This window comes from Engystomops pustulosus, chromosome 6 (genome assembly GCF_040894005.1).
Source record: "Engystomops pustulosus chromosome 6, aEngPut4.maternal, whole genome shotgun sequence".
Lineage (NCBI taxonomy): Eukaryota > Metazoa > Chordata > Amphibia > Anura > Leptodactylidae > Engystomops > Engystomops pustulosus.
Genome location: NC_092416.1, coordinates 170,171,183 through 170,196,401, shown reverse-complemented (window position 1 = coordinate 170,196,401; position 25,219 = coordinate 170,171,183). Strand labels below are relative to the sequence as shown.

Genomic DNA, 25,219 nt, shown 5'->3' with positions numbered 1-25,219 from the left:
ATGTCACACAGGTGCACGGCTCGTTATATCCCTGGTCATGTGATGTCACACAGGTGCACGTTTCCTTATATCCCTGGTCATGTAATGTCACACAGGTGCACGGTTCCTTATATCCCTGGTCACGTGATGTCACACAGGCGCACGGCTTGTTATATCCCTCGTCATGTGATGTCACACAGGTGCATGGCTTGTTATATCCCTGTTCATGTGATGTCACACAGGTGCACGGCTCATTATATCCCTGGTCATGTGATGTCACACAGGCTCACGGCTTGTTATATCCCTCGTCATGTGATGTCACACAGGTGCATGGCTCGTTATATTCCTGGTCATGTGATGTCACATAGGTGCACGGCTCATTATATCCCTGGTCATGTGATGTCATACAGGTACAAGACTCGTTATAACACAGAGTAATGAGAGCTCTGTGTAGCGGTGGTTACTCTACATTACCACTGGGTATCTTTCACACCAAGTTTTGGCTCAAAATAACTGATAATAATGAAGGTGTGCACTGTACAGATCTGTGGGGGATCAGTAGCTGCTCGATCAGCTGTGGCACCTACACGTCTGCAGAACATCCTATCTATGTCAGTGAATTCACAGCATTGGGGCTCATTTACTAAGTGTCCAGGGAGCGCACAAACGTCAGATATTCCGACGATTACCATTTTGCTCTGCATATAAAAGGGTATTGTGGCGCACACGAACGGATTTTGGTTCATTGGCGCCGGCTTTCATGCAACAATCCGACGGATTCGGACTGAGGCGGGATTAAACATTTAAATAGTGTCACATCCAATGCACTTACATGCACCAGGAAGAAGAAGGTGAACTCTGTCGGACCTGAGCGGGGAAGCGACACATGCAGGATATCAGGTGCACAATCTTAGTGAATCACGGCACAGTTCATTATCCGCGGATAACACACAGCGGGGATCGCGACATGACCGGGTAAGTAAATGTGCCCCAATGTGTTCCCTGTGAGTTCATGGAGGACACTGATTAGTTGTCATATCCGCCAGGAGCCCCTGAGGCTCAGAAGCTCCACTGACATTGAGAGACAAGAGCTGCAGATTCACAATTTCCTGCAGTACTGTACATGCCGAAATTCACTGCATTTGGAATTTTTTTCCACCATCCCAGTAAATCGCATGGAATAGTAAATGGTGACACAAGGAAGTACAATATATCCCGCAAATAACAAGCCCTCATACCGCTCTGTACACAAAAAAAATAATAAATGGCTTTTCAAAGGTGGGAAGTGAAAAACGGAAGTGCAAAAACTGAAAAGGGAAGTCCTCAATGGGTTAAACTTGGGACAACCCCTTTCAACCATGCAGTGGTTCTGGAGCGCATATGGGTCACAGCAGAAACCTCCGGACCTGCCTTGAACTTCATTGTTCCACTGAAAAATTCACAACAGATTTGACCGAGTCCTTGTATGAACTTCCCCTTAAAGTGCAAACAATCGAAACTTTCAAAGTTTCCGAATCCCATTTTTTATTGAATTCTGATTTCTTATAAAATATAACATTTTCAAATAAACACAACCACGTCCATGGCGCCATTGATTAGCGAAAAATCTTCACTATTCATTTTTTTTACAAAATTGTAATAAAGTAAATAAAACTTTTACATGAATGAAAACTTTTTAGTAAATAAAACAGGTTTTTTATGAATAAAAACATAAATCGCGAATCATTTCTTGGCGTCTCAGCAGTAGTGGATACACGTGTCAGCGCAGGATCTTCTTTTCACCCAGTTTCCCTGCGGTGTCCAGTGCTGAGTCTTCTCATCTTTCGCCCCTTCCCCCTCCAGTTTACTTCCTCCCCCGTCACGTGACCAGGAGTCACATGACTTTCTGTTATTAAAGGGCCTTCCCATAGAGAGATGTGAGCAGAGCTGCATGTGGGAGGGGTAAGTGCTGGAAGCAGTGACTGCCGAGTCCGGATCACTGTCCTTCTATGTGTTTCCTATAGGATTCTCCATCTTTCTATATGATACGTTACATATCTATAGAGGGATCACTTGTGTTTCACTACATTGCGTTGCTTTACGCCTGGTATCTATACGATTTACACTTCCTAAAGAGGAAGCTCTATAAATTCTAAAGCCAAACCCAAATGGGATCTTCTTTCGGTGCCTAAAACCCGTCTCTGCTCGATAGATTTGTAAATGTGCTCTAGGAAGTGATCATACGCTGCTTGTTAGTTTATACTTTATTTCTATTTTTTTATTTTTACTTTCTTTTTTTCCTGTTTAAGTGTAAATTGAGTCATTTATAGACTGGAGTACAATGTCAGACTCCTATACACCTATAACTCTGTACTAGGACCTATAGATGGTGTCTATACAGCCATAGGGGGCTCCGTACAGCACAATGTTGGGGTGTATTCACATGTAGCAGATTCGCTGTAGAATTGCATTAATGATCTGCAATAGATGAGACTGCAATACCGCATGCAGACATTGGGCAGCGCTGCTCTAGACTCTCATTTCTTTATAGTTATATAAGTTTTATATTGAATAGGTGAAATGCAGCTGCATGGTCACTTTATGGCCAGGACACACAGGTCAGGGGTCAACCTTCTCCAAGCAAACAGGAAAATTTCGGTAGTTTTCACAGGAGACGACTCATAAATGTCATCTGTACCTGTGCCGCAGCTGACAATCCACTGTGTTGCTCTATGGGACACATTTACTTACCCAGTTCTGTCACGATCCCCGTGGTGCGTGGTCCGACAATAATGCACTGTGCAGCGATTCACTAAGATTGTGCGCCCATTATCCTGCATGTGTCTCTTCCCCGCTCAGGTTCGCTTGAGTTCACCTTCCTCTTCCTGGTGCATGTAAGTGCTTGATCTTGCAACACAATTTGAAAGTTAAATCCCGCACTCAGTCCAAATCCGTTGGATCGTCAGATGGCCCGTCCCCCAATTTCTGCCGCATGGAAGTGGTCGTGATTGTGCCAAAATCTGATCACGTGCGACACAATCCCCTTCATAATAGCTGTGCCAGAGGCGCAGTCCCCAAAAACGTTGGAATATCCAAGGAAAGTGCGGCCGCAAGATACTTGGTAAATAAGCCCCTATGTCTCTAAAGCTTCTTTCACATGGTCAGTGTTTCTTCAGTATTTTGCATCAGTATGTGTAAGCCAAAACCAGTAGTGGGTCCAAAACCTGGAAGAGAACAAAATCTTTCCATTATAGTTTAAAGGGGTTTTCCCACGAATTAGGGCCTAACTTGCTGATCGGTGGGGATCTCCGTGATGAGACCCCTACAGATCACGTAAACAAGGGGTCCGATGTGGTCCCTGGTACCTCAGTCGGACCCCTTGTAACTCCGGGAGAGTAATGGAGTAGACGGCCATGCATGAACGTTCTGCACCATTCATCTCAATGGAGCTCAATGACGGAAATTTCTGAGCCCTTACGTGCAGGACAGAGAAGGCCACGTCCAGTGCATCGGGTGGAGACCATGGGGCTCATTTACTAAGGGTCCGTCGGACACATTTTCATCGGGTTACCCGACGATTTCCGTTTTGTGCCGCATTTAACAGGGGATTTTGGCGCACACGATGGGATTTTGGCGCTTCAGCCCCGGCTTGCACGTGACACAAATCGGGGGGCGTGGCTGTCGGGCAACCTGACGGATTTGGACTATGCGCGGGATTTAACATTTCGAATTGTGTCGCAAGACACACACTTACAAGCACCAGGAAGAAGAAGGTGAACTCCGGCGGACCTCGGCGGGGAAGCGACACATGCAGGATATCGGGCGCACAAGCTTCGTGAATCGCGCCGGACTTCATCTTCGTCTGACTGTCTAAATCGGGGATCGCAACAGGACCGGGTAAGTAAATTTGCCCCCATGTTTCTGGTCTGAGGACATCTAAGATTGCATAGTCTGGTCTGAGGATCTAAGGTGCATGTCAAAACCTATTTGTGTATGTTTGTTACTTAGACTTCTTTTGGACGAGTATTAATTAAAAACATTTGCTCCTATGGGTGTTCCTGTTGTCCCATGTATTTGGGTCAGCCATCTTGAGCCGTAGAGGATATACACCCTCGTCATTAAAGAAGTAGTGAATATTTCATAATGAAATGATAGGTTATTAAAGGACATGACCTACTAAGGGCCATAATGACCCAGTATATGTTCACTCATACTCAAGTGCCGGAGCTGTAATACCGAGCACAGACACTATAATGTGGATGGCGCTGTGCCGGGTGAGCAGTGAAAAGGCCACGGATTGATCCATAGGGGAAGGATGCAGAATGGTGATAGTGTATTGTAATGTGTCATGACATCGAATTTCAAAGTTTCTCTGCTTTGGCTTCTTGCAGGTGGCTCAGGATGTCCAATCTAACTCTAAGGTGGAAATGGGGGTTACTGGGGTTCAGTCTCTTTCTTTTGGTTCGTAGCGCAGTCCCCACTTCTGACAAGGTGTCTGACGCGTGTGCCGTGGCCCCCACCAGTCGGTTTGACTGTGCACCAGACAAAGGTATCACTAAGGAGGAATGTGAAGGCCGCGGCTGCTGTTATTCCCCCACAGGGAAAGATTCCGGGATCGGGCAGCCGTGGTGTTTTTTCTCAACAACCTATCCAAACTATAAGCTGACCAACAAAACCGAAACGGGACATGGATTCACGGCCACGCTCATTCGATCCAAGACCACCTTCATGCCCAACGATATCATGACTCTGCAGCTGGAGATGTTACTAGAGACCAATGATCGTCTACATTTTATCGTGAGTGTTTTTACAAAAAAATTTTTATTTAGCATTTATATTTTTTTAAAATTTAATTTTACGCTTTGCAGATAAGTGACCCAGCTCAAAAGCGATATGAAGTGCCAATAAAAACTCCACGCGTAAACGAAAAGGCGACCAATACTCTGTACGATGTCCAAGTGATTGCAGACCCCTTCAGTCTTGTAGTGAAAAGGAAGAGCAACGGGCAGGAACTGTAAGTGGTTATCTAGGGCTAGGCCATGTGTCCGTGTAGTAATCCTGCAGAGATGTTCTTACTCACAGAGGGCTGGGATTCTGGGTCCCCCCCCCCCCCCCCCATAGGAATTAGTCTATGAACTACCAAACATAGTCAAATTTTTTAGAGACTAAATATGATCAGGTCAAACTCCCTTTAACCTGTATTAAAGGGGTTGTCACAGAACAGGGACTGCTATTATATGGAATACCTTCCAAAGCCCCTCATTTCGCCAGTGAGACCGGTCCTCTGGTTCCAGTATGACCATAAATTTCTTGTTTAAAATGTTGGACTGGCCCAACATATCACCAGAGAACCCTCTGGTGGACCCAAGCCCTTACCTAATACTGAACTTAGAAGACAACCTAATTTGGAGGGGAGTAGGGTCTATTTCTTTAGGGACGATAAATCAACCCTAGTCCAACACTATGCTCAGCCATTCATTGGCCTCATTGATCACTTGTGCATAAATGTCAGTGCTCAAAATAGAGGAAGGTCATCCTTTTCTTCTTATTTGATAGGTCTGCAGCTAGTGACACATTCCCATATCACCCTTCTTTTAGCTAAAACTACTTTACCTCACATCCCCATAAAATCAACTTTGTAATCTTACCAGACATCAGAGAGGGGTATCCTGCTCGGCCAACTCCAGCAGCCACTCCCATCATCACTTACTTCTACATCTCCCCATGCCCTATGCCTCCTTCTCGCCATTCAGCGCTATATATCATGTGACCAGGGTGATGTCAGTATAAATCACAGTATGACTCTATGAAGGATAGGGAGGAGAAGTTGTCTATGGATGCTGCTGTGATTTCATGTGATCAGATAAATACATGGGGTAGATATTGCAAATGTTGATGGGTAATGGAAATTCGATGACATCACCCTGGTCACATCACATGCAGTGAAAGGTGAGGAGACATGGGGAGAGCTGTAGGACTCCCTGCTAGATCTGGCTGTGTGCCAGGTAAGATAATAAAGTTGATTTTATGGGGATGTGAGAAAAATAATTTTTAGCTAAGAGAAGTTTGTTATTTAGTTACTAGGGATCTATAGAAACCTGTCACTAGCTGTGTTTATGAAAAATGTGAAGACGGGTTCCCTTTAGGTCTAGCCTATCTTAAATCTATATTGTTTTCTTGTGCACAACCTTGCTTGGCCTCTACTTAAATCTATTACAACTGGGTCCTGACCTTGGCCCGCTCCTGACTACCCATTTGGACTTATGATTCAGTAATGGGCCACTAGGGGTATCGGAGCACTGGATTTAAAAGACTTTAGAATTTTTCTCCTCATTTTCGATGCATTACCACCACATTTTGTCCCTCATAGGTTGAATACCGGTTTGGCTCCGCTTCTGTTTGCAGATCAGTTCTTACAGATTTCTACATCCCTCCCCTCTCAATATATATATGGTCTGGGGGAACACCTCACCTCCATTAACCTAAATACTGATTGGTCTCGGCTAACTTTTTGGAACAGAGATATTGGTCCTGAGGTAAGGCCATTGGAGTTTTAGTATCTTAATACTAGAAAGATGAATGGAATCGGAATGTTCATGTATTCTCCTCATTTCTAGAAAGATTCCAATTTGTATGGATCTCATCCATTCTACTTGGCTCTGGAAAAAGATGGTTCAGCCCATGGGGTGTTTCTCCTCAACAGTAATGCTATGGGTGAGCATTTCCTTCAAATTAAAATGTATTAATGTCTAGTATTAAAGGGGTTGTCTGGGCTTTAAAAAAAAGTTTATACAAGGCTAGGGGGGGGGGGGGGGGGCTAGTAAAACACTAAAAATCTTATACTCCCCTCCAGTGCCGTAACTTGAAGCTGTCGGGCCCCAGTGCCAAATAAATTTATAATAAATTGTGTATAGTACCATTCTTCTCATATAGATGTTATATAAATGAGCCTGGACAACCCCTTTAATGGACAATATCTTAAAAATAAATTTATTTTATGCTTCTCTATATAAGGTTAGAAAAGTCTAAAAAAAAAAAAACACATACCCAGAGTCCAGTGTATTCATGAGGATGCCACTCTCAATGACCCCGCTGCCCAGCTCATTAGTGATTCATGATTGGCCGATGTGTATTTGCATAAACATCCTACCAATCGGTGTAAGGAGGGGTGTGGGAAAGTGCTCCTCATGAATACACTGGACTCCTAAACTGCAACAACTATATTCTTTGGCAAATTGGAGCAGAAGGTTTTTATACCATTTGGCTAATAAAACCTCTGACATGCCTTTGCTATGTTGCCTTTAAAGAAAATCTACCATGAATTTCAAGCATGATAAACACTTAGTCATAGTTCCAGGCACCGTGACTATGGTCATCCATGACTTACTTCCTTTTAAAATTATGCTAATGAGCCTGGAAGGCTATCCCTGTGTATTCAGAGCCCTTTCATGCTGTAGCTTCCCAGGCTGTTACACTGTGCCGGAATACTAACTTTCCCCTCCCACAGTGTGATCACTGAGATTACAGGAAGTGCAGGGGAAAGGGTGAGACTGTGACGTAATGCAGTGTAACAGCCTTTGAAGCCAGAGCACAGAGGGCTTCTGTAACACATAACACGCTCATAGCACTTTAGGCTCATTATAAGTTCCAAACTGTTCTAACTCCCTCTTCTCATCGGCATTAATTTATCCTGTATGACTGGTTGTATGATGGTCTTGCATCCTACAAACCAGACTGCAAATCATTACGTACCCCGTCCTCACTGAGTCCAAAATCCGAAATCATGTAAACAGTGAGACATTGGTGCTAGTGTTTATTCTGGTATCTGATCTGCCCCGAACTGGCAGGACAACGGTGAAAAACTTAAACCATTCCCAAAAAGTAGCTTCTTTATATTTCTTCTAAAATTGGCTTAACATTTGTCAATTTGTTTTTATTTTTTTCTAGATGTTCTCCTCCAGCCAACCCCAGCCCTTACCTGGAGAACTATAGGAGGCATCTTGGACTTTTACCTGTTTTTGGGCCCAGAGCCCAAGTCTGTGATCCGCCAATATCAGGAAGTGATTGGTAAGAGGAATCTTCTGGGGATTCATTGGTGAATGTATCGGCCTACAACGGTACAAGGACGGTTGGGACTTGTTGTCCAGGTTGTGGGCATACGGATCTTGCCTCCCTTTTGGAGGAGTTTCATGTTGTCCAAACTTTCATTGGAGGCTTCTTATTTGCAAAAATGTCATCTTTGTATATGGTGCTGGGGTCTACATAGAATTGTGGTCTCATATGGGGGAGGGAATTAAATGTAGAAGGTAGCTCGGATGATCTAGGCCACCATCATTTGGACCATCCACTGTCAAAGACAAGGCCTCATACCTTTGCCCACGTGTTTATGCTTATCTCAAGGGTTCTCAGCAGTTGACCCCATACCGAACCAAAGAGAACCACACAGAACCAAAGCTTAGGTGTCAGAGTTGTGATATGGTCTTCACGCTCCCTGACTTACTAATCCAAAGACTAAGATCTCCTAACAATATGTGGGATCATTGATGTGAACCATGTCTCCTGTCTGTGCAGGTCTTCCATTCATGCCTCCCCTCTGGGGCCTGGGATTCCACATATGCCGCTGGGGATATTCAACTTCAAACATCACTCGGGAAGTCGTGAGAAATATGAGCAAAGCCAATATGCCTTTGGTAAGAGGGTATAAGATTATTGCACATTGTGGACTAAGAAAATTAGTAGAGTATATTGAGTATTGTGTATTGAGGATGTATATACTGGGGTTTCTTTACAAAACTGAATCTGGGCAGCAGGGTCGGACAGCCCCACCGGAGAATCAAAAGGATCCTACGGTGGGCCCACACTCTGGTACATAATAATGTGCCCTAATGCTCAAACTATTTGGGACATGTCACACCATAGAGGTCAATGTAGGAGTAATTTATAGACCTGTTCTAGAATGTAACCGTTATTAATTAGTAACTCATAGAGGACGTTAATTCTCCATGAAATGTTTGATAAATATTTGTAAAGCTCGTCAAATTATGGCACATTTCTTATTAATCTGCCTTGTATCCTTCTTCTGCTACTCCTTCTGAATATTCTGAATGTGGGGTTTACCTTTCACCTTGTGAAAGGGGTCTGTCCCTACTGTCAGCACTGAAATATACTCCTTAAAGGGGTCTTCCAAGCGCAAAAATGTATGGCATGCTAGTTTATTGATTTGGGCTCACTTCTTCTGGGGCCCAAAATTCCCAAAGATCTGTGGTGCCCAGACCCTAATGTCATGGAAATAGCCAGCGCAGAGGTTTCATTAAAACTAGAATAGCCCATGTAAGTTCATTTGGCCACGTGTGATGAATGGATTTCGTGGTTTGGAGGAAATTCTCATTTTTTTAGAAGTTCTTCTAGAAAGGCATAGGGGTCCTGCCATGAGATCTACTTCTCGTTCTTCAGAAGTACCTCCATAGAGGCATAGGGTCCTGCCATGAGATCTACTTCTCGTTCTTGAGAAGCTCTTCCATATAGGCACAGGGGTCCCGCCATGAGATCTACTTCTCGTTCTTCAGAGGTTCTTCCATAGAGGCATAGGGGTCCTGCCATGAGATCTACTTCTCGTTCTTCAGAGGCTCTTCCATAGAGGCATAGGGGTCCTGCCATGAGATCTACTTCTCGTTCTTCAGAGGCTCTTCCATAGAGGCATAGGGGTCCTGCCATGAGATCTACTTCTCGTTCTTCAGAGGCTCTTCCATAGAGGCATAGGGGTCCTGCCATGAGATATACTTCTAGTTCTTGAGACGTTCTTCCATAGACGCATAGGGGTCCTGCCATGAGATCTACTTCCCGTTCTTCAGAGGCTCTTCTATAGTGGCATAGGATTCCCGCCATGAGATCTACTTCTAGTTCTTGAGAAGCTCTTCCATAGAGGCATAGGGGTCCTGCCATGAGATCTACTTCTCGTTCTTGAGAAGCTCTTCCATAGAGGCATAGGGGTCCTGCCATGAGATCTACTTCTCGTTCTTCAGAGGCTCTTCCATAGAGGCATAGGGGTCCTGCCATGAGATCTACTTCTCGTTCTTGAGACGTTCTTCCATAGACGCATAGGGGTCCTGCCATGAGATCTACTTCTCGTTCTTCAGAGGCTCTTCTATAGTGGCATAGGATTCCCGCCATGAGATCTACTTCTAGTTTTTGAGAAGCTCTTCCATAGAGGCACAGGGATCCTGCTATGAGACCTACTTCTCGTTCTTGAGAGGCTCTCCCATGAATAGACAGGGGTCCCGCCATGAGATCTACTTCTCGTTCTTCAGAGGTTCTTCCATAGAGGCATAGGGGTCCTGCCATGAGATCTACTTCTCGTTCTTCAGAGGCTCTTCCATAGAGGCACAGGGATCCTGCCATGAGATCTACTTCTCGTTCTTCAGAGGCTCTTCCATAGAGGCACAGGGATCCTGCCATGAGATCTACTTCTCGTTCTTCAGAGGCTCTTCCATAGAGGCACAGGGATCCTGCCATGAGATCTACTTCTCGTTCTTCAGAGGCTCTTCCATAGAGGCACAGGGGTCCTGCTATGAGATCTACTTCTCGTTCTTCAGAGGCTCTTCCATAGAAGCATAGGGGTCCTGCCATGAGATCTACTTCTCATTCTTCAGAGGCTCTTCCATAGAGGCACAGGGATCCTGCTATGAGACCTACTTCTCGTTCTTGAGAGGCTCTCTCATGGATAGACAGGGGTCCGACCATGACACCAACTCATTCTTGAGAGGTTTTTCCATAAAAGGGACAGTTGTTCCACCATTAAACAGGCAGATGACCTTATAGAAAATAGGAGACCTTTTATATTTAAAGCTTTGCCTTTAAGGGCTCTATACTTGTAACCGTGTGGTTTAGTCTGTAGCTTCCCGAGGAGTTGTCTCCCATTAGCCTGTCCTAGCGAGAGAACTCCTCCGTACACTTTGAGCTGCCCAAAATCTAATAATCCCCCTTGAAGGATGGTGGTGCAGCAGCAGCAATCTGGTTAGTCCTACATTATGGTCTTCCCTAAGTATCTTTACATTTCAGCACTAATATTTCCACCCGCACGCGAAGGCTTTGAAGTTTAGTCTACGGGGATTCATTGAGGGTCTATCAACCTAATCAGGTTTGTGGCTCAGCTGTCCATCTGGCGGGATCAGAAGATGCTCCATCATGATAAACGCATTACGATGATGCATAGGCTCACAAATGTGTTCCTCTGTCTGAGATTTATCTGCTGGGCTAAGCATTGATTTAATTATGGAGAATTGTGGGAAATTAATGGGAAGTTTCATCCACAAGAATTTTCCAACTGAAACATGGGAGATGATGGATATGTTCTTTATGGGTATATACTACATATATAGGGGATATGTGTATAAGCACTGGATAGGGGACAAATGCTAGATTAGTGGGGGGCTCCCTAATGGGATCATCAGAAAGAGGGAGCACAAAATGAACAATATTTGGCATTGTGTGGAATACTCCTTTCATGCAGTGCACAGTATGGTGCCCAAATAACAAGGCCATACATCGGCCCCATAAATAATATACAGTCGCCACTATTAAAATGCATATTATGGTGCGTAGTGACACGTTATGCCTAAATAAAAACCACCATAAAGAACTAATATAAAATTACCATATAGTGTTAACTTTTATTATAAATCCGATACCAAGTATTGCAAATATCACAAAAAGTTGTTTGAATAATACCGCCAAGAAGTGCTCAAATCCCATCATAAGATGCAAAAATAAAACCTAATAATACTACCATATAATACTCAAAAAACAACAATATAAATTACTCCAATACCATTAGGTGCTTAAAGGAAATCTACCACCAGGACGAAGGATTGTAAACCAAGCACACTGACATACTGGTGTGTGCCCCCTATGGCAGGATCTGCACTTTTTTAGATTCTTAGGTACTTGTTTTTAAGAAAAAAAGATTGTAAAAATTATGCAAATGAGTCTGAGGGGCTCCGAGCTCCATAGATGTCAATGGAGCCTGGAGGCTCATTTGCATAATGTTTAAATATTTTTTTCCCCATAAAAACAAGTGCCTAAGGATCTAAAAGAGTGGATCCTGCCAGAGGGGGGAACAGACCAGTATGTCAGTGTACTTGGTTTACAATCCTTCATCCTGGTGGTAGATGTCCTTTAAAACAATACAACCATAGGTTGCTCATGTATAAACTGATACTTTGGGGAATTTCTTAAGATTGGCGTAATCAACGTAGTTATTCCAGAGGTGTGCTTCACTGCTGGAATAATATCTCTTCTATGTGAGACCTGGTGAAGATATCGGGAGAAAGTGGCACCAAGACAAAGTCACAATTCCTGACTGTTTGCCAGGAATTGCGACTATTTCCCTATGCTGTGTCTACTATAAAACTGACGTGCAAGGTAAGGTAAATGTCTTCCATTGTGTCCAGTTAATATCTTCATTCATCTCTCCAATAATACCAGAAAACGGATCCTGTTCTGTTTGTTGATATGTAATGAGGTACATACATATCTCTTTTTTTTTTTTTTTTTACGATAATGCAGGTTTTTTTAATGTAATTGTCTCCTATTCCTATAATACGTTCCAGGACGTGCAGTGGAATGACATCGACTACATGGACGAATATCGAGACTTCACCTTTAATAAAGAGCGTTTCGGGGACTATCCTACCATGGTGAAGGACTTCCACGCACAAGGACTGAGATATGTGTTGATTGTGGTAAGGATCTACGTGAGGGCTGTCGCACTATATACGGTATTATTTATAGAGGGCAACTTTTTGTTGTTGTTTTTTTTTTTTTTTTTTTTTTTTTTTTTTTTTTAGGATCCGGCCATCAGCAGCACCGCTCCTCCTGGCACTTACCCTCCTTATGATGACGGACTAAAAAGAGATGTTTTTATCAAAAATGCCACCGGCCAGCCTCTCGTTGGGAAGGTTTGTTCCTCCTTGTAGCTAGTCTGACCCTCAAAATGCGTAAAAGCGAAAACAATAACCTAATAGAGGAGCGAGAGCTTATTTTCTGCTGACCTCTACTGGTCTGTGTGAAGAATACACAATTTCATAGCCGATTCACATAGTTCTGTTCTGGTTCCCATTATGGAGATCCAGTTGGTGTCGGAAGTTCTGATCCAATGCTTTATGGGAAAATATGCAAATTAGCTTTACTATAGAAGGAAGAAATGTGTCCCTGTAGTTACACCCTACAGGGTCAGAGGCTGCATTACTTTAAATTTAAAAACTCCCGTTAACGTGTTTTAACTGTCACATAATGTTTGCTATATCTATAACTAACCAGAAAAAAAACGTGAAGAACCCGTAACAGTTGCCTATCGATGTAAGTCTCCGGATGGCCATGATCTCGAATTGTGTTTCAAGGCTTTCCTATGGGTCAGACATTGACATACAGGGTAGCTGCGTATCGGCGGAACAGTTTTTTTGCCATCTAACACACCTACAATTTTCATTTTATACTTTGCACACCTTTTATGTGTTGGATAACAGGTTTGGCCCGGTCTTACAGTGTTCCCAGACTTTACAAACCCAGAGACCTTTCACTGGTGGTACGATATGGTGAAGAGCTATCATGACCAGGTTCCTTTCGATGGCATGTGGATTGTAAGTAATACGACTGTGCACGGGGGGGGGCATATACAGCCCCCAGTAATCCGTTTATATACACCCCTCGGCATTAACTATATGCAGCCCCCCAGTAATAACTATATACAGCCCCCCAGTAATCAGTTTATATACACCCCTCGGCATTAACTATATGCAGCCCCCCAGTAATCAGTTTATATGCACCCCTCAGCATTAACTATATACAGCCCCCAAATAATCACCATATACGGCCCCCAGCATCAACTATATACAGCCCCTTCCCAGCATTAACTATATACAGTCCCACTAACATTACCTATACACAGGCCCACAGCATTAACTATATACAGTCCCCCTGTAATAACTATATACAGCCCCACTATAACTGTACTGTATACAATCCCCCTATAAAACGTGTATATATACAGTCCAAGGTAAAATAATAAAATTGTACTTCGGGGTCCTTCCCCCAATGCGCCCCCCCCCCCCTATAATCTGACCCTGTGGCCTGGTACCAGTGATTGCCCCCCAATCTGTTCGCTGACCGTCTCTGCCAACTGCTGCCAGTTGGTGCCACAGTCGTCCCATGACCACCTACAATTATGGCCCAACCTGATGCTCCCATCAGACTGGATAACGTCTTTTTTAATAGTTTCATCTCAGTCTACTACAGCTGAATTAATCTCTATCTCTACATCCCGTTACTCCCATGAAGAAGCAGCACCCTGCCCACCATTGATCAAGAGGGCTTCAGCGTAGTTAAAAATCCTAAAGGTCTCCATTCCTAAAATAAAAGGTCCAAGCACAATAATAGAGTTCTGGAATATTCTAGCTACATGCTGTGACTTCATGAACCATCAAAAAAATTCCTCAGTGTTCTCAATTACAATGACTAAAACATCATGAAGCCAAGACCACCAAAAGAGCCTTAAAGGGAAGCTCCTTGCAGCAGTGTGAACAGAGTCCTACTAAGAACCTCTTTATTTAGTGCCAGGGAGCTTTGGAGCGTATTCTGAAGATGTATTTTATAAGTTTTCTGATTCACTCTCTCACACAGGATATGAATGAACCCTCAAACTTTGTGGCCGGTTCAGTAGACAACTGCCCGGACAACAATATAGAGAATCCTCCATATGTTCCTGGTAAGCTTAGAACATAAATGATAAAAACCACAACTTTCATGTGAAAAGATCTGTAGAAATGCAATTTTGTAAATTTTGTTTAAAAATTTGTATGGCACCTGATGTTTAACCCCCATTTACGCTGCTACTTAATTCAATGGGAGACCTTTTGGCTACGGTGCTACCTTAGTGCCAGAATTGCAATTTTCGTTGGTCTTCCTTCCACCAATAAAATATTTGCATTCACCAAAATGAGACCAACTAAAATGTCAAGTAATCCCAAAAAAACAAGCCCTCGCACAGCACAGTCAATGGAAAACGACATATTATGGTTTTCAGACTGTGATGTCAGTAATAAAGTAAATAATGTAGTATAAAATATTCTAAATTGTGAAAACGTACTAACAATAGAAAAATTCATACATGATGCAGAATACATTTTTTTTAGTTCTAAATTCTAAAACTAAACTCCAAAAAACCATGAAATTTGGAAATCAAAACATCCATATCCCTATTCCCTAAAAATTATAAAATGGTAAAATGAGTACAAGTGCCATTAAACTTTCTCCACCTCCTGCAAAAAAACAAGCCCTCCTATTTCTAAGTAAAGACTGAAAAGTTATCGTTCTTAGAAAGGGGAAAAGAAGCAAAAAAGCAAAAAAAAAAAGAAATGAAGCTCAAAAAAAGGCATTTTCTCTAAGAAAATTTACTATCGAAATGAGCCAGAAGAGCTCCTCGATTCCTGAGAAGGAGACAATAGCCTGTGAAGTCAGGGCACAGAGGGGCTCTGGTAACACCCCTCAGAGCACTTGGCATCATTTTAAAAGTTGATTTTAGAAGGACGGAGAACATGGATAACAAATATAAGAAGATACCACAGTCCCGGTGCCTGGATCTATGAGTAATGTCCCTGGTTTATCATGATGGATTTTGATGGTGGATTTCCTTAAAGGGGGGGTCCTATCCTTGAGAGCCGTGATGATGGTTTGTATTCTATGTTGTCACAGCGGTAGTGGGAGGTACATTGAGACGAGCCACAATCTGTGCCTCCAGTCAGCAACATCTCTCTTCACATTACAATCTCCACAATCTGTACGGACTCTCTGAGGCAATCGCGTCCCACCAGTAAGTAAGCTGAGAAGGTTCTGGTACTAAATGTCTGTTACTATCCCATAGTATGACTAACATTTTTTATTTTTTTTACACCTCTTGCTAGCGCGTTGATAAAGATTCGAGGAAAACGTCCTTTTGTGATTTCTCGATCCACGTTCTCCAGTCATGGTCACTATGCAGGTCACTGGTCAGGAGACGTGGCAAGTACCTGGGAACAGCTCTACTACTCAGTACCAGGTAGGAGAGACAGTAAAAAGTGAGGCCCTTAAATCCTCAGGGCAGATTAAGGTGGCCCAGTCTCTGGGACTTCCATCAATTTCCGAGAACAAGCCTATTTCTATGTAGTGCACATGAGCGACCACTGTTATGGTGGACGTACAGTGTTTTTCGTAATCTAATTCCTTTTTACAGTTCTCGTAAAAACCTACATCATTTATTCTTTCTCTGTTTTTATGACTTTTTATTGTACTTTTTCAGCCATATTACTTTTCAACATGTACGGTATCCCTCTGGTTGGGGCCGACATATGTGGTTTTTCTGGGAACACAACTGAAGAGTTATGCGTGCGATGGAGTCAACTCGGTGCTTTTTACCCGTTTATGAGAAATCACAACAATCGTGACGCTCGGGTAACGTAAAATGTTTACTTTTTTTCTTCATCAAATTTGTCTTTATTGTCATTTTAAGCGTTTTTTCTCTTTGGACCCATATTTTAGGCCAGATATTGGACTTGGGCCACATTCACCTCTACATCTGTTGTTTTCTTCTGTTATAGGAGCAGAATAATAAAAATAATGTTAATTCCCAATTTGTAAAATCAAATACCAATGGAACCCAAAATATTTTATTGACTGTTATTGGGCTTCCATTCATGGGTCGGTAATTTTTTAGCAGAATCTTGTCCTAATTTATCCTCCAATGCAAATAAACATTATTATTATTGAAATGTACGAAGTTCTACTATAGTGCTTTTTTTCTTCAATTTTTAGGCACAAGAACCGTATGTTTTTTCCAAGGGGTCTCAAGATGCCATAAGGAACGCTTTGAAAATCCGATATTCGCTGCTTCCATACCTGTATACGTTGTTTCATAAGGCTCACAGTTTGGGAGAGACTGTTGCTCGCGCACTCTTTCTTGAGTAAGTGTACCGGTTCTATTGTTATGGCTGGTTATGGTATTTGTGAGTATTTTTAAGATGAGCACATACTCGACAAAGTCAAGAGGATTGAAGTTGCAATACTCAAAGTTTTTGAAATCTGAAAAAAGCATTTGTAAGAATCTTAGTGATTTTGGCAAAATTGTGATGGAGACACTTTGGTCTTGGCAACTTCAAAACCATAGGTCTTGTAGGGTGTTCCCGGTTAGTACCTGCAGAAAAATGGTCCAAGATGGAATTATGATTGGAGGTAAAGACTAACCCATCTAGAGCATTCACATTGAAACGGTAGTAGGGTGCAAACTTCTCGAATGTTAATGGTGCACTTCTTCAGAGGTCTTCTTCAGTCAATGCCTTGCTGCTTCGGAGACGTGATTCTGGAACATGGTGGACCTACTTGATATAGGCAAGTGTTTTTTTACTAGACTTTAGGTCACACTCTTGAGTAATATTGCAGAAAAACTACTCAATATGACCCCCACAGGTGACTCCATGAATGGTCATAGAGCAATGAAATTTTTTTTCCGACATATTTTGACATTTCATCAAAAAGAAGGAAAATCTAAAATCTTGGTTAATTTTTATGCCATTGAACTCAACTTGGGGCCAAAAGATTCCAACTTTACTCCACAAGAACAATTTTACAATTTCACTCTTGTTCTTTCACGCAAGGGGTTCTCTCCATTATTAAATATGACAATTGTTAGTCAGTATGGGGCTTATTTACTTTCTATCGGGTTTTCCAACGTTTTCGGGGATTGCGGGGACAGGGATTTAGAAGGGGATTGTGTCGCAAGCGATCGGATTTTGGCGCATCGGCAATGGCATTTAAGCAACAGAAATCGGGGGCATGCCGTCGGATGATCCAACTGATCCGGACAAAGCATGGGATTCAACTTTCAATTTGTGTCGCAAGATCAAGCACTTACATGCACCAGGAAGAAGAAGGTGAACTCCGGCGGACCTGAACGGGGAAGGGACACATGCAGGAAATCGGGCGCACGATCTTAATGAATCGCGGCACAGGGCATTCTGCCCGGACAATGCACTTTCGGGGATCGGGCAGGACAGGTAAGTAAATGTGCCCCAATGTGTCCAGTTTTGGTGAGAAGATTACACTAAGGCTGTATACTCCCGGGCCGGGTAGAGAAGGGAGAGAGAGTAAGCGGTCCCCACCCTCCTCTCTTCAGTCAAAGCTGAGCGGTTGTTGTTAGGACACGGTACGATGGGACACGGTACGATGGGACTCCGTGTGCTCACTGCACCGTTACCGTGAACTTCTATTGTGGCCATGATCTGGTCACACAATTTCTGCACCCAGATCACGGCCACAGTTAGTTGCATGAATGGGGCCTTATCTATAGTGACACCTCACTGAAAGGCCGCCTCTTTTGAGAAGACCTTCTCCTCAACATGAAAGGTATTTTTGTTTGGCCGTTCTGTAGACCAGACGTCCTTGTTGAGAAGACCACTTCCTCTTTTCAGCGCAATTTTGGTAATTAACTTGGAAGATTTAATTGTTCTGTTTCATTTGGGATTTGGTTTCCTCTTTTTAAGGTTTCCTACTGACCAAAACACTTGGACAATTGACCGCCAGTTCCTTTGGGGAGACGCTCTGCTGATCAGCCCAGTCCTTGAGCAAGGAAAGACTGAAGTCAGTGGATACTTCCCTGCGGTATCATGGTACGTCCTTCAAACGGTGAGTGGTTCGACCCTTTCCAATTACCCTGTAGTTTTATTCAAAGTGTTGATTGATATATATATATTATGCAGCATTATATTTACAGTAAGTTTCTTTTGCTTCTCAGGGTGTGGAAATACAGAGTAAGGGCCAATGGATCAATCTTTCGGCACCGATGGATACGATTAATGTTCACGTTAGAGGCGGCCATATTTTGCCTGCGCAGGTCAGAATAGTTTCTGTGTTTGAGCTCTAAATTTAAAAATTTTAATAATATCCAATCGCTGTACAGTTTAGAAGCAAAGAGAATAAAATCCATGTTTTAGATTGTTTGCTATTTGGTTTTCCACCATTACAACTCAATAATACCGGCTGCACTAGGAGATACTTAGCACAATAGGGACTCAGTTTTAAGGGCCTTAAAGGGCATCTACCACCAGGATCAAGGACTGTATGCAAATAAGCCTGAGGGGCACCAGGCTGCTTAGGTGTTAATGGAACCTGGAGCCCCTCAGGCTCATTTGCATACAGTCTTTCATCCTGGTGGTAGATGTCCTTCTAAAGGGAACCTGTCACCAGGTTTTGCCACACTAAACTGCAAACTCCCCCCCCCCCCCCCCCCCCCCCATAGGGTATTAAATGTGCCTTTCTAAAATTCCTTCTTTTATGGGAAATATTACATGTTAACCTATAAAAAATCCAGTTGCGCAAATATGACTCTTTTCACCTCATTTTCACATGAGATGAGTCAAGTTTAGTGGTTGCAGGGGTAGGGGTAGCCCCTATCTTTGGTTCCACTCTATCTACAAACCAGTTTTTGTGCCCTATTAAAGATAAGAATCTTTCAGATCCCATCAAGCTTATGGTTCTGTGATCTACAGAACTGGACATACAGTTCAGACAGTTAAAAAAAATAGTCGGGAACTGGATCTATGTCTGCTGCTTTTAGCTGTCTTTACCTCGGGTTCTGTAGCCATTAGCCTGGTGTGATCTGAAAGAGAATATTCTTATCTTTAATATGATACCTGTACCCTGTTTCTAGGTGCTATAGAAGAGAAGATGGGGTCTTCTGAAGTGCCACTTCTAAACTTGACTCTTCTCATGTGAAAATGAAGAAGAGTAATATTTGCCTGACTTTGGGGGAGTTTTTTTTTTTTTATATAAGTGATGAGATTTCACATAAAAGAGGGAAGTAGGACATTTCCTAATACCTGAGGGGTCTGGGAGTTTCCTCTTACACAATTTAAAAAATCTGTTTGTAAAAAATTCTAGAACGATATTTGCATTTTTTTTCTTTTTGATGTAGATCCCAGGTATGACAACAGAGGAAACCCGAAAGAATAGCCTGAACCTCATAGTGGCCCTTACACCAGAAGGATTTGCACGGGGGGATCTATTTTGGGATGACGGGGACAGTTTGTGGACTTTCGAAAGGATGGATTATACTGAGGTGGTGTTTATTGCTACAAATGTAAGTATCGGATCTACAAATTATATTGACTTATGCTCATCACACAGGTTGTGCCCCCGGTCCCCAGTCTCGGCTCACCTCGCCACGATCGAGCGCTGGCTCCAACAGGCCCCACCTCCTAGGGCGCGCGCACTGGATTCCGATTGTGATAAATTCCCAGCCCCTTCCTGTGACCCCTGCCTGATCTTTGTGCCTCACCGCCTTAGAAAAAGCTTGTTCCCATGTCCTTTGCGTTTATAGTGATTTCCCATTGTGACCTTGATTCCGTTCCTGACTACGCTCCTCTGCTGCCTGTCTTGACCTGTTGCTATGTCCACGACTCTGCTCCCGTGCTGCCCGTCCTGACCTCCTGCCTGTCCCCGACCACGAACCCGCCTTCCGTTTCCGTACCTCACCTTGGCTTCCACCTCGGACTACGTCGCACCTGGTGGTACCACGCTGTAACAATCCCAACCTGCTTTGAGGCGAGCTCTGGTGAAAACCAGGAACCACTTAGACTCCGCTCCCAGGTGTCGGCTTACGTCATCGTCCACGCTGGTCCAGTGGGTCTACTACCCCTGAACCTGACATTTTGGGTTTTATTTTTGGTTACAGAACGCACTTGTTAGCGAGGTGATACATTGGAACAGTGAATCGGACAACCTGACCCTGGCATCGGTGCAAGTGTACGGCATAACAAACCCTCCCAAGAAGGTTCTGGTGAATCAGGTGCCCACCGATGACTTTTCGTTCAGAGAAGATACTAAGGTACTTACCGTAACTCCAGAGATTTTAGTGTTTTTTTGTTGTCTTTGTTTTCCTCACATAATACTTAATATAGCATTGTTATCTATTGCCCTATGTTTATAAAGCCCGTGTGGCTCCTTTGTGGTATCCGTTTTTTCCAACGATAAACTTATGGCATGTCCTAAGACCATATGGAGCCCCATTGCCAAATCTATACCCCCCCCCCCCCAACTATAAAGTATTTTTTTTATATTTCCACAGTAATCTTGTATATGAGGAGGCACCTTGTCTCCTGGGCCTCGGAGCTCCCTCATGTTACATCCATAGGAACATCCCATTCTGATCCGGTTTTATAGAGAGATCATTCAGTAAAAGCTACACATCACATTATGCTGTTATCAAATATTTTTTAGAATTTTCACCTTTAAAGAGGACCTGTCACTTAAAATGTGAACAAACGCGGCAGTGTTAGAAGGATAGCGTTACCGGAAACCTCCGGCGGGGTACAATGTAATCATCGGACCGCTCGCAAAGCGGTCCGGTGTATTCATGAGGGGGCGGGGTTGGGCGTGGTTAGGGGAGGTGTCTGCTGCATGACGCGTGGAAGTCACCTCCAGCCTATGGAGCGGGCGGTCCGATTATTACATTGTACTCCGCCGCAGTGTTTGATAGCGTTACCGCAGGTTTCCGGTAACGCTATCACTCTAACACTGCGGTGTTTGTTCAAGCACTAGGAGCTGCTTACTTTAGTATGCAGCTCCAAGTGCCGAAATTTTAGGTGACAGGTCCTCTTTAAATCATTAAATCTCCGAAATGTTATATGAATGACCTTTAATTTAACCAAAGACCAAACAATCATTTTATATTTTTTAATAGGTGTTAACCGTTTCCAAGCTCTGCCTGCGAATAGGAATCCAGTTTGCGATCACATGGGTTTGATTGACGCTACAGAGAATAGGTCGACGCTCAACTTCAGGGAATAGGAAGAGTCTCGATGATCCTTACATTTTTTTTTTTTTTTTTTCAAGATTTTAATTCTGTGATGTTAAAGGAAATCTAACACATGGATGTGGTGCTACAACACAAATCACATTTACCTGCCCGTGTGTGCCTCCTGAAACAGGACCCTTTATTCTTTTAGTTTCTAGTAGCTTAGTTTTTGAGAAAACCATCTTTTAAAGTGAAGCAAATGAGCCTCAGGGGCTCCTGGATACATCAAAGAAGCCCCTGCTGCTTATTATTCACGTCACCATTCAGCGTTTCTACCCACCTCCAACCTCCCTAGCCAGAGAGTGGAATGGAAGTGTGAATAATTAGCAGATGATGTAGCCAGGAGGAGCTTCTGTGATGTAGACAGGAGCCCCTGAGGCTCATTTGCATAATTTAAAACAGGCAGTTTTGTAAAAAATTAAGCTATTTAAGAAAAAAAAAATTCCGATTCCCGTTTCAGCAGGCACGTACCAGCATGTGAGTGTGGTTGGTTAAGAAGCACTGCATCCATGTGGCCGATTTCCTTTAAGGGACAACATCGGGGATCTTCTAGCTTCTAATGCTCATGTGTGATTTTTCACAGATCAAAAATGCTCTTTTTTGATATTGATTTGCCGTTGTGTCTCAATAGCGCTTGGGAAATAATGTAGGTAGAAAATGATGCTGCTATATTATAATAAAATAGTATAATAGAAATGGGGAGGAGTAACCGTTTAAAGGGGTGTTCCCTCGAAATGCACTTAGACTGTGACTGATAGTGGAGGATCTCCGGTAGGACCTCTCCTATTGCCAGTTATTGTTTCCCGACCCCCACCCTATTCATACAGAGCAGTGGAGGGGTGACCGCTACCTAAAGACTTATGAGTTACTGTAGTTACCTTGTATTTCCTGGGGTATTTAATTTACATAGACTTTAATACAGTAAATTATAATTAGGGGGAAAGTCTTCCATGTTCCTTTAATTTATCATAAATGGACAACTGGGTGTCACCATTGTCACTGGGAGTCACTTCTTTTAAAGGAGGCGTGTCCCTACACAGTTCAAAACTGGGAGCACTGATTGGACAATATAGTAACGCCCATTTGTCTATTTCTTACATTTTTAAAAGGAATTTACGTTACATTTTTATTTTAAGAGGCACAAAGACCGCTGTTTTAGAAGACATTAAAGCCGACATGTCGGGAGGCTTCTTTAACGAATAAACCACTTTATGTCTATTGCACTGGAACTTCAACTTAAGATTTTGCCTTAAATTTGATCTTTCTCACTATTTTTTGACATGGGGTTGCCCAATATTTATTATCCTCTAACCACAGGATAAGAGAGAACCACCTCATCTATGGGGGGGAGTCAACCACTGGGACCCTAAAATTTTCTTATGGCTTCAGCATAACTGATGGATACAGGTTGATGCTGAGCTCTGATGCCCCATTCTCCAGAGATGTTGTCAACTTTATATGTACAAATAAATTAAAGGGATTGTCCTATGTGTTTGACCTATACGAGCTCATGTAGACAGTTGGTGTGGCTCCTGCTCTTGTTGCCAGGATCAAAACCAGTATCCATGGCCTTCACCATGGAAACCAATCCCACCCATAAATGGTCACCATCATATATATTTAGTCAATAGCAAATGTTGCGGGTAAGATACATGGGGGGCATTTTTTGGGGCCAGGCTTCCATGGAAGTTGTGATCAAAGTGGAACATCGGTCTTTTATACTAATTATGCAATGTGTGTAATAGTTTAGATGTTATGACCTGTATTATTACCCGATGACCCACGCACTTTACCGTGTCATGTGGTTATCTGGCATTAGGTCTTTACGTAACGTGTGATGTTAAACCCCCTTTATGGTCAGTCCATGATGAATTTGCATGGGAATAAAGCATCTGCAGAATGTAATCTTACTTCCGTTTCTTTTCGACCTTCTTGAATGTCTGTGCTTCTTTCTGCAGAACGTTTGTCTTGTGTTATATTAAATTTTTTCATGAAATATAATTTTTTGTGCTCAGTTTATTTATCCCGTCATCCCCGATGCGTTCCCCTGTTGCCCCCCCCCCCCCCCCAATGCGATTTCCCCACCCCCCGTCGCCGGCCCCCGATGTGATCCCCTGTAGCCAAATCATAACTCCAGTTTGGAGCAATTCACCGTGAAGCGGGTATAACGATTGCGGTTTTCACTGCAGAAGGTATCTTTTCAGTAAAAGCCTAAAGCCGACGCCTGATGCAACCAACTTGCATCGGTTGGTTGGCGGAATATCCGACCCTGACCCTCAGTGACCGTAACTGAAGTGACATCATGAGTTCAGTTCCGGTTTCAGAGCGCGCGGCTCAGACATGCTGGCAAACACACAATGCAGGTCATTCGCATCAGACTCTCTTGTTGGCTATAGGCTACAAGTCTTGACCAATCAGAGCTGATCATTTTTGGTATGTTAGCCAATAGGACCGGGTTAGATTACTTTGCACCTATTCTGAAGTAGATACTTAAAAAGTACCGGATTTGATACTTTTTATTTTGCAGTGAAGAAGTTACCAAAGTGTTTAGAACCAACCCAACGAGATCTGGTAACATAATACAGGGTTACCGACCAGTATTATATGGTCACATGTCCAAACTGCAGAACTGGATGATTATCCTTTGCATTGGATAGTGTTGTATCACCCCATTTGAATCCTGTAGGGAAAGGAGCAGGCATGTTGGACTTAAACATGTCTGATCCTTTGATTTTATCTAGAACTGAAAGGGAAAGATTAAAACTACTCCTACTACATCTCCATAAAACTACTATGTGTTGATTATGAAATGTCCTTTCTGGAATTCCCTCTTACGTAACACTTACCTGTTTACCTATAAAATATCTCCTCCAAAGTTATGCGATAATAAGCAGAAAAGAGTCATACTTTGCTCGAGATGAGTGAAATTTAGCTCCTGCAGGGGGAGCGTCACTTCAGATGCCCCATCTAAGGTTCCATAGCACCTAAAAACATGCTGTTGATGTCATATTAAAGATAAGAATCTCTTCTCTGAGATCACATAAAGCTTCTTGTTCTGTGAATTACAGACCTGGAGATACAGGAAGTTAAATACATAGTTGGAAATGTGAGCAGATAAGGAAACAATTCCCAATTATTTCTTCAACTTCCTGTATCGCCGCAGAATCATGGGCCTTATGCGATCTGAAATATTCATATCTTTAATATAACACTAGCAGCAGGTGCTATATAACCGATGATGGTTCTGTAATGGTTCTAGCAGGCGCAGAGGCCAAATTTTGACAAAGCGACATTTTCTTCTAATTTTCTAACTGGGGGGAGATTTTTTATTTTTTTTTTTTTTATAGGTAAACGGGTGAAATTTCACATAAGAGGGAATTCTAG

General features: G+C 42.9%; 1 protein-coding gene across 1 annotated transcript; it reads left to right on the top strand.

Annotated features, from left to right (window-relative positions):
* Positions 1-1,821: 1,821 nt before the first annotated feature.
* Positions 1,822-23,836, top strand: GAA (alpha glucosidase). The gene is made up of 20 exons (XM_072112321.1): positions 1,822-1,920; positions 4,350-4,755; positions 4,827-4,972; positions 6,329-6,494; positions 6,576-6,672; positions 7,906-8,025; positions 8,530-8,648; positions 12,567-12,698; positions 12,804-12,914; positions 13,482-13,595; positions 14,635-14,719; positions 15,706-15,823; positions 15,915-16,048; positions 16,289-16,440; positions 16,801-16,949; positions 18,525-18,666; positions 18,776-18,874; positions 19,955-20,119; positions 20,714-20,866; positions 21,722-23,836. The coding sequence occupies exons 1-20, from the start codon at positions 1,910-1,912 to the stop codon at positions 21,782-21,784; spliced, it is 2,682 nt and encodes an 893-aa protein (XP_071968422.1). The 5' UTR covers positions 1,822-1,909; the 3' UTR covers positions 21,785-23,836.
* Positions 23,837-25,219: the final 1,383 nt, after the last annotated feature.

Coding starts and splice junctions, on each gene's coding strand:
- GAA (XM_072112321.1), top strand. Junction 14,720..15,705: donor GAATCCTCCATATGTTCCTG/GTAAGCTTAGAA, acceptor ATGTTGTCACAG/CGGTAGTGGGAGGTACATTG. Junction 16,441..16,800: donor ACAACAATCGTGACGCTCGG/GTAACGTAAAAT, acceptor TTCAATTTTTAG/GCACAAGAACCGTATGTTTT.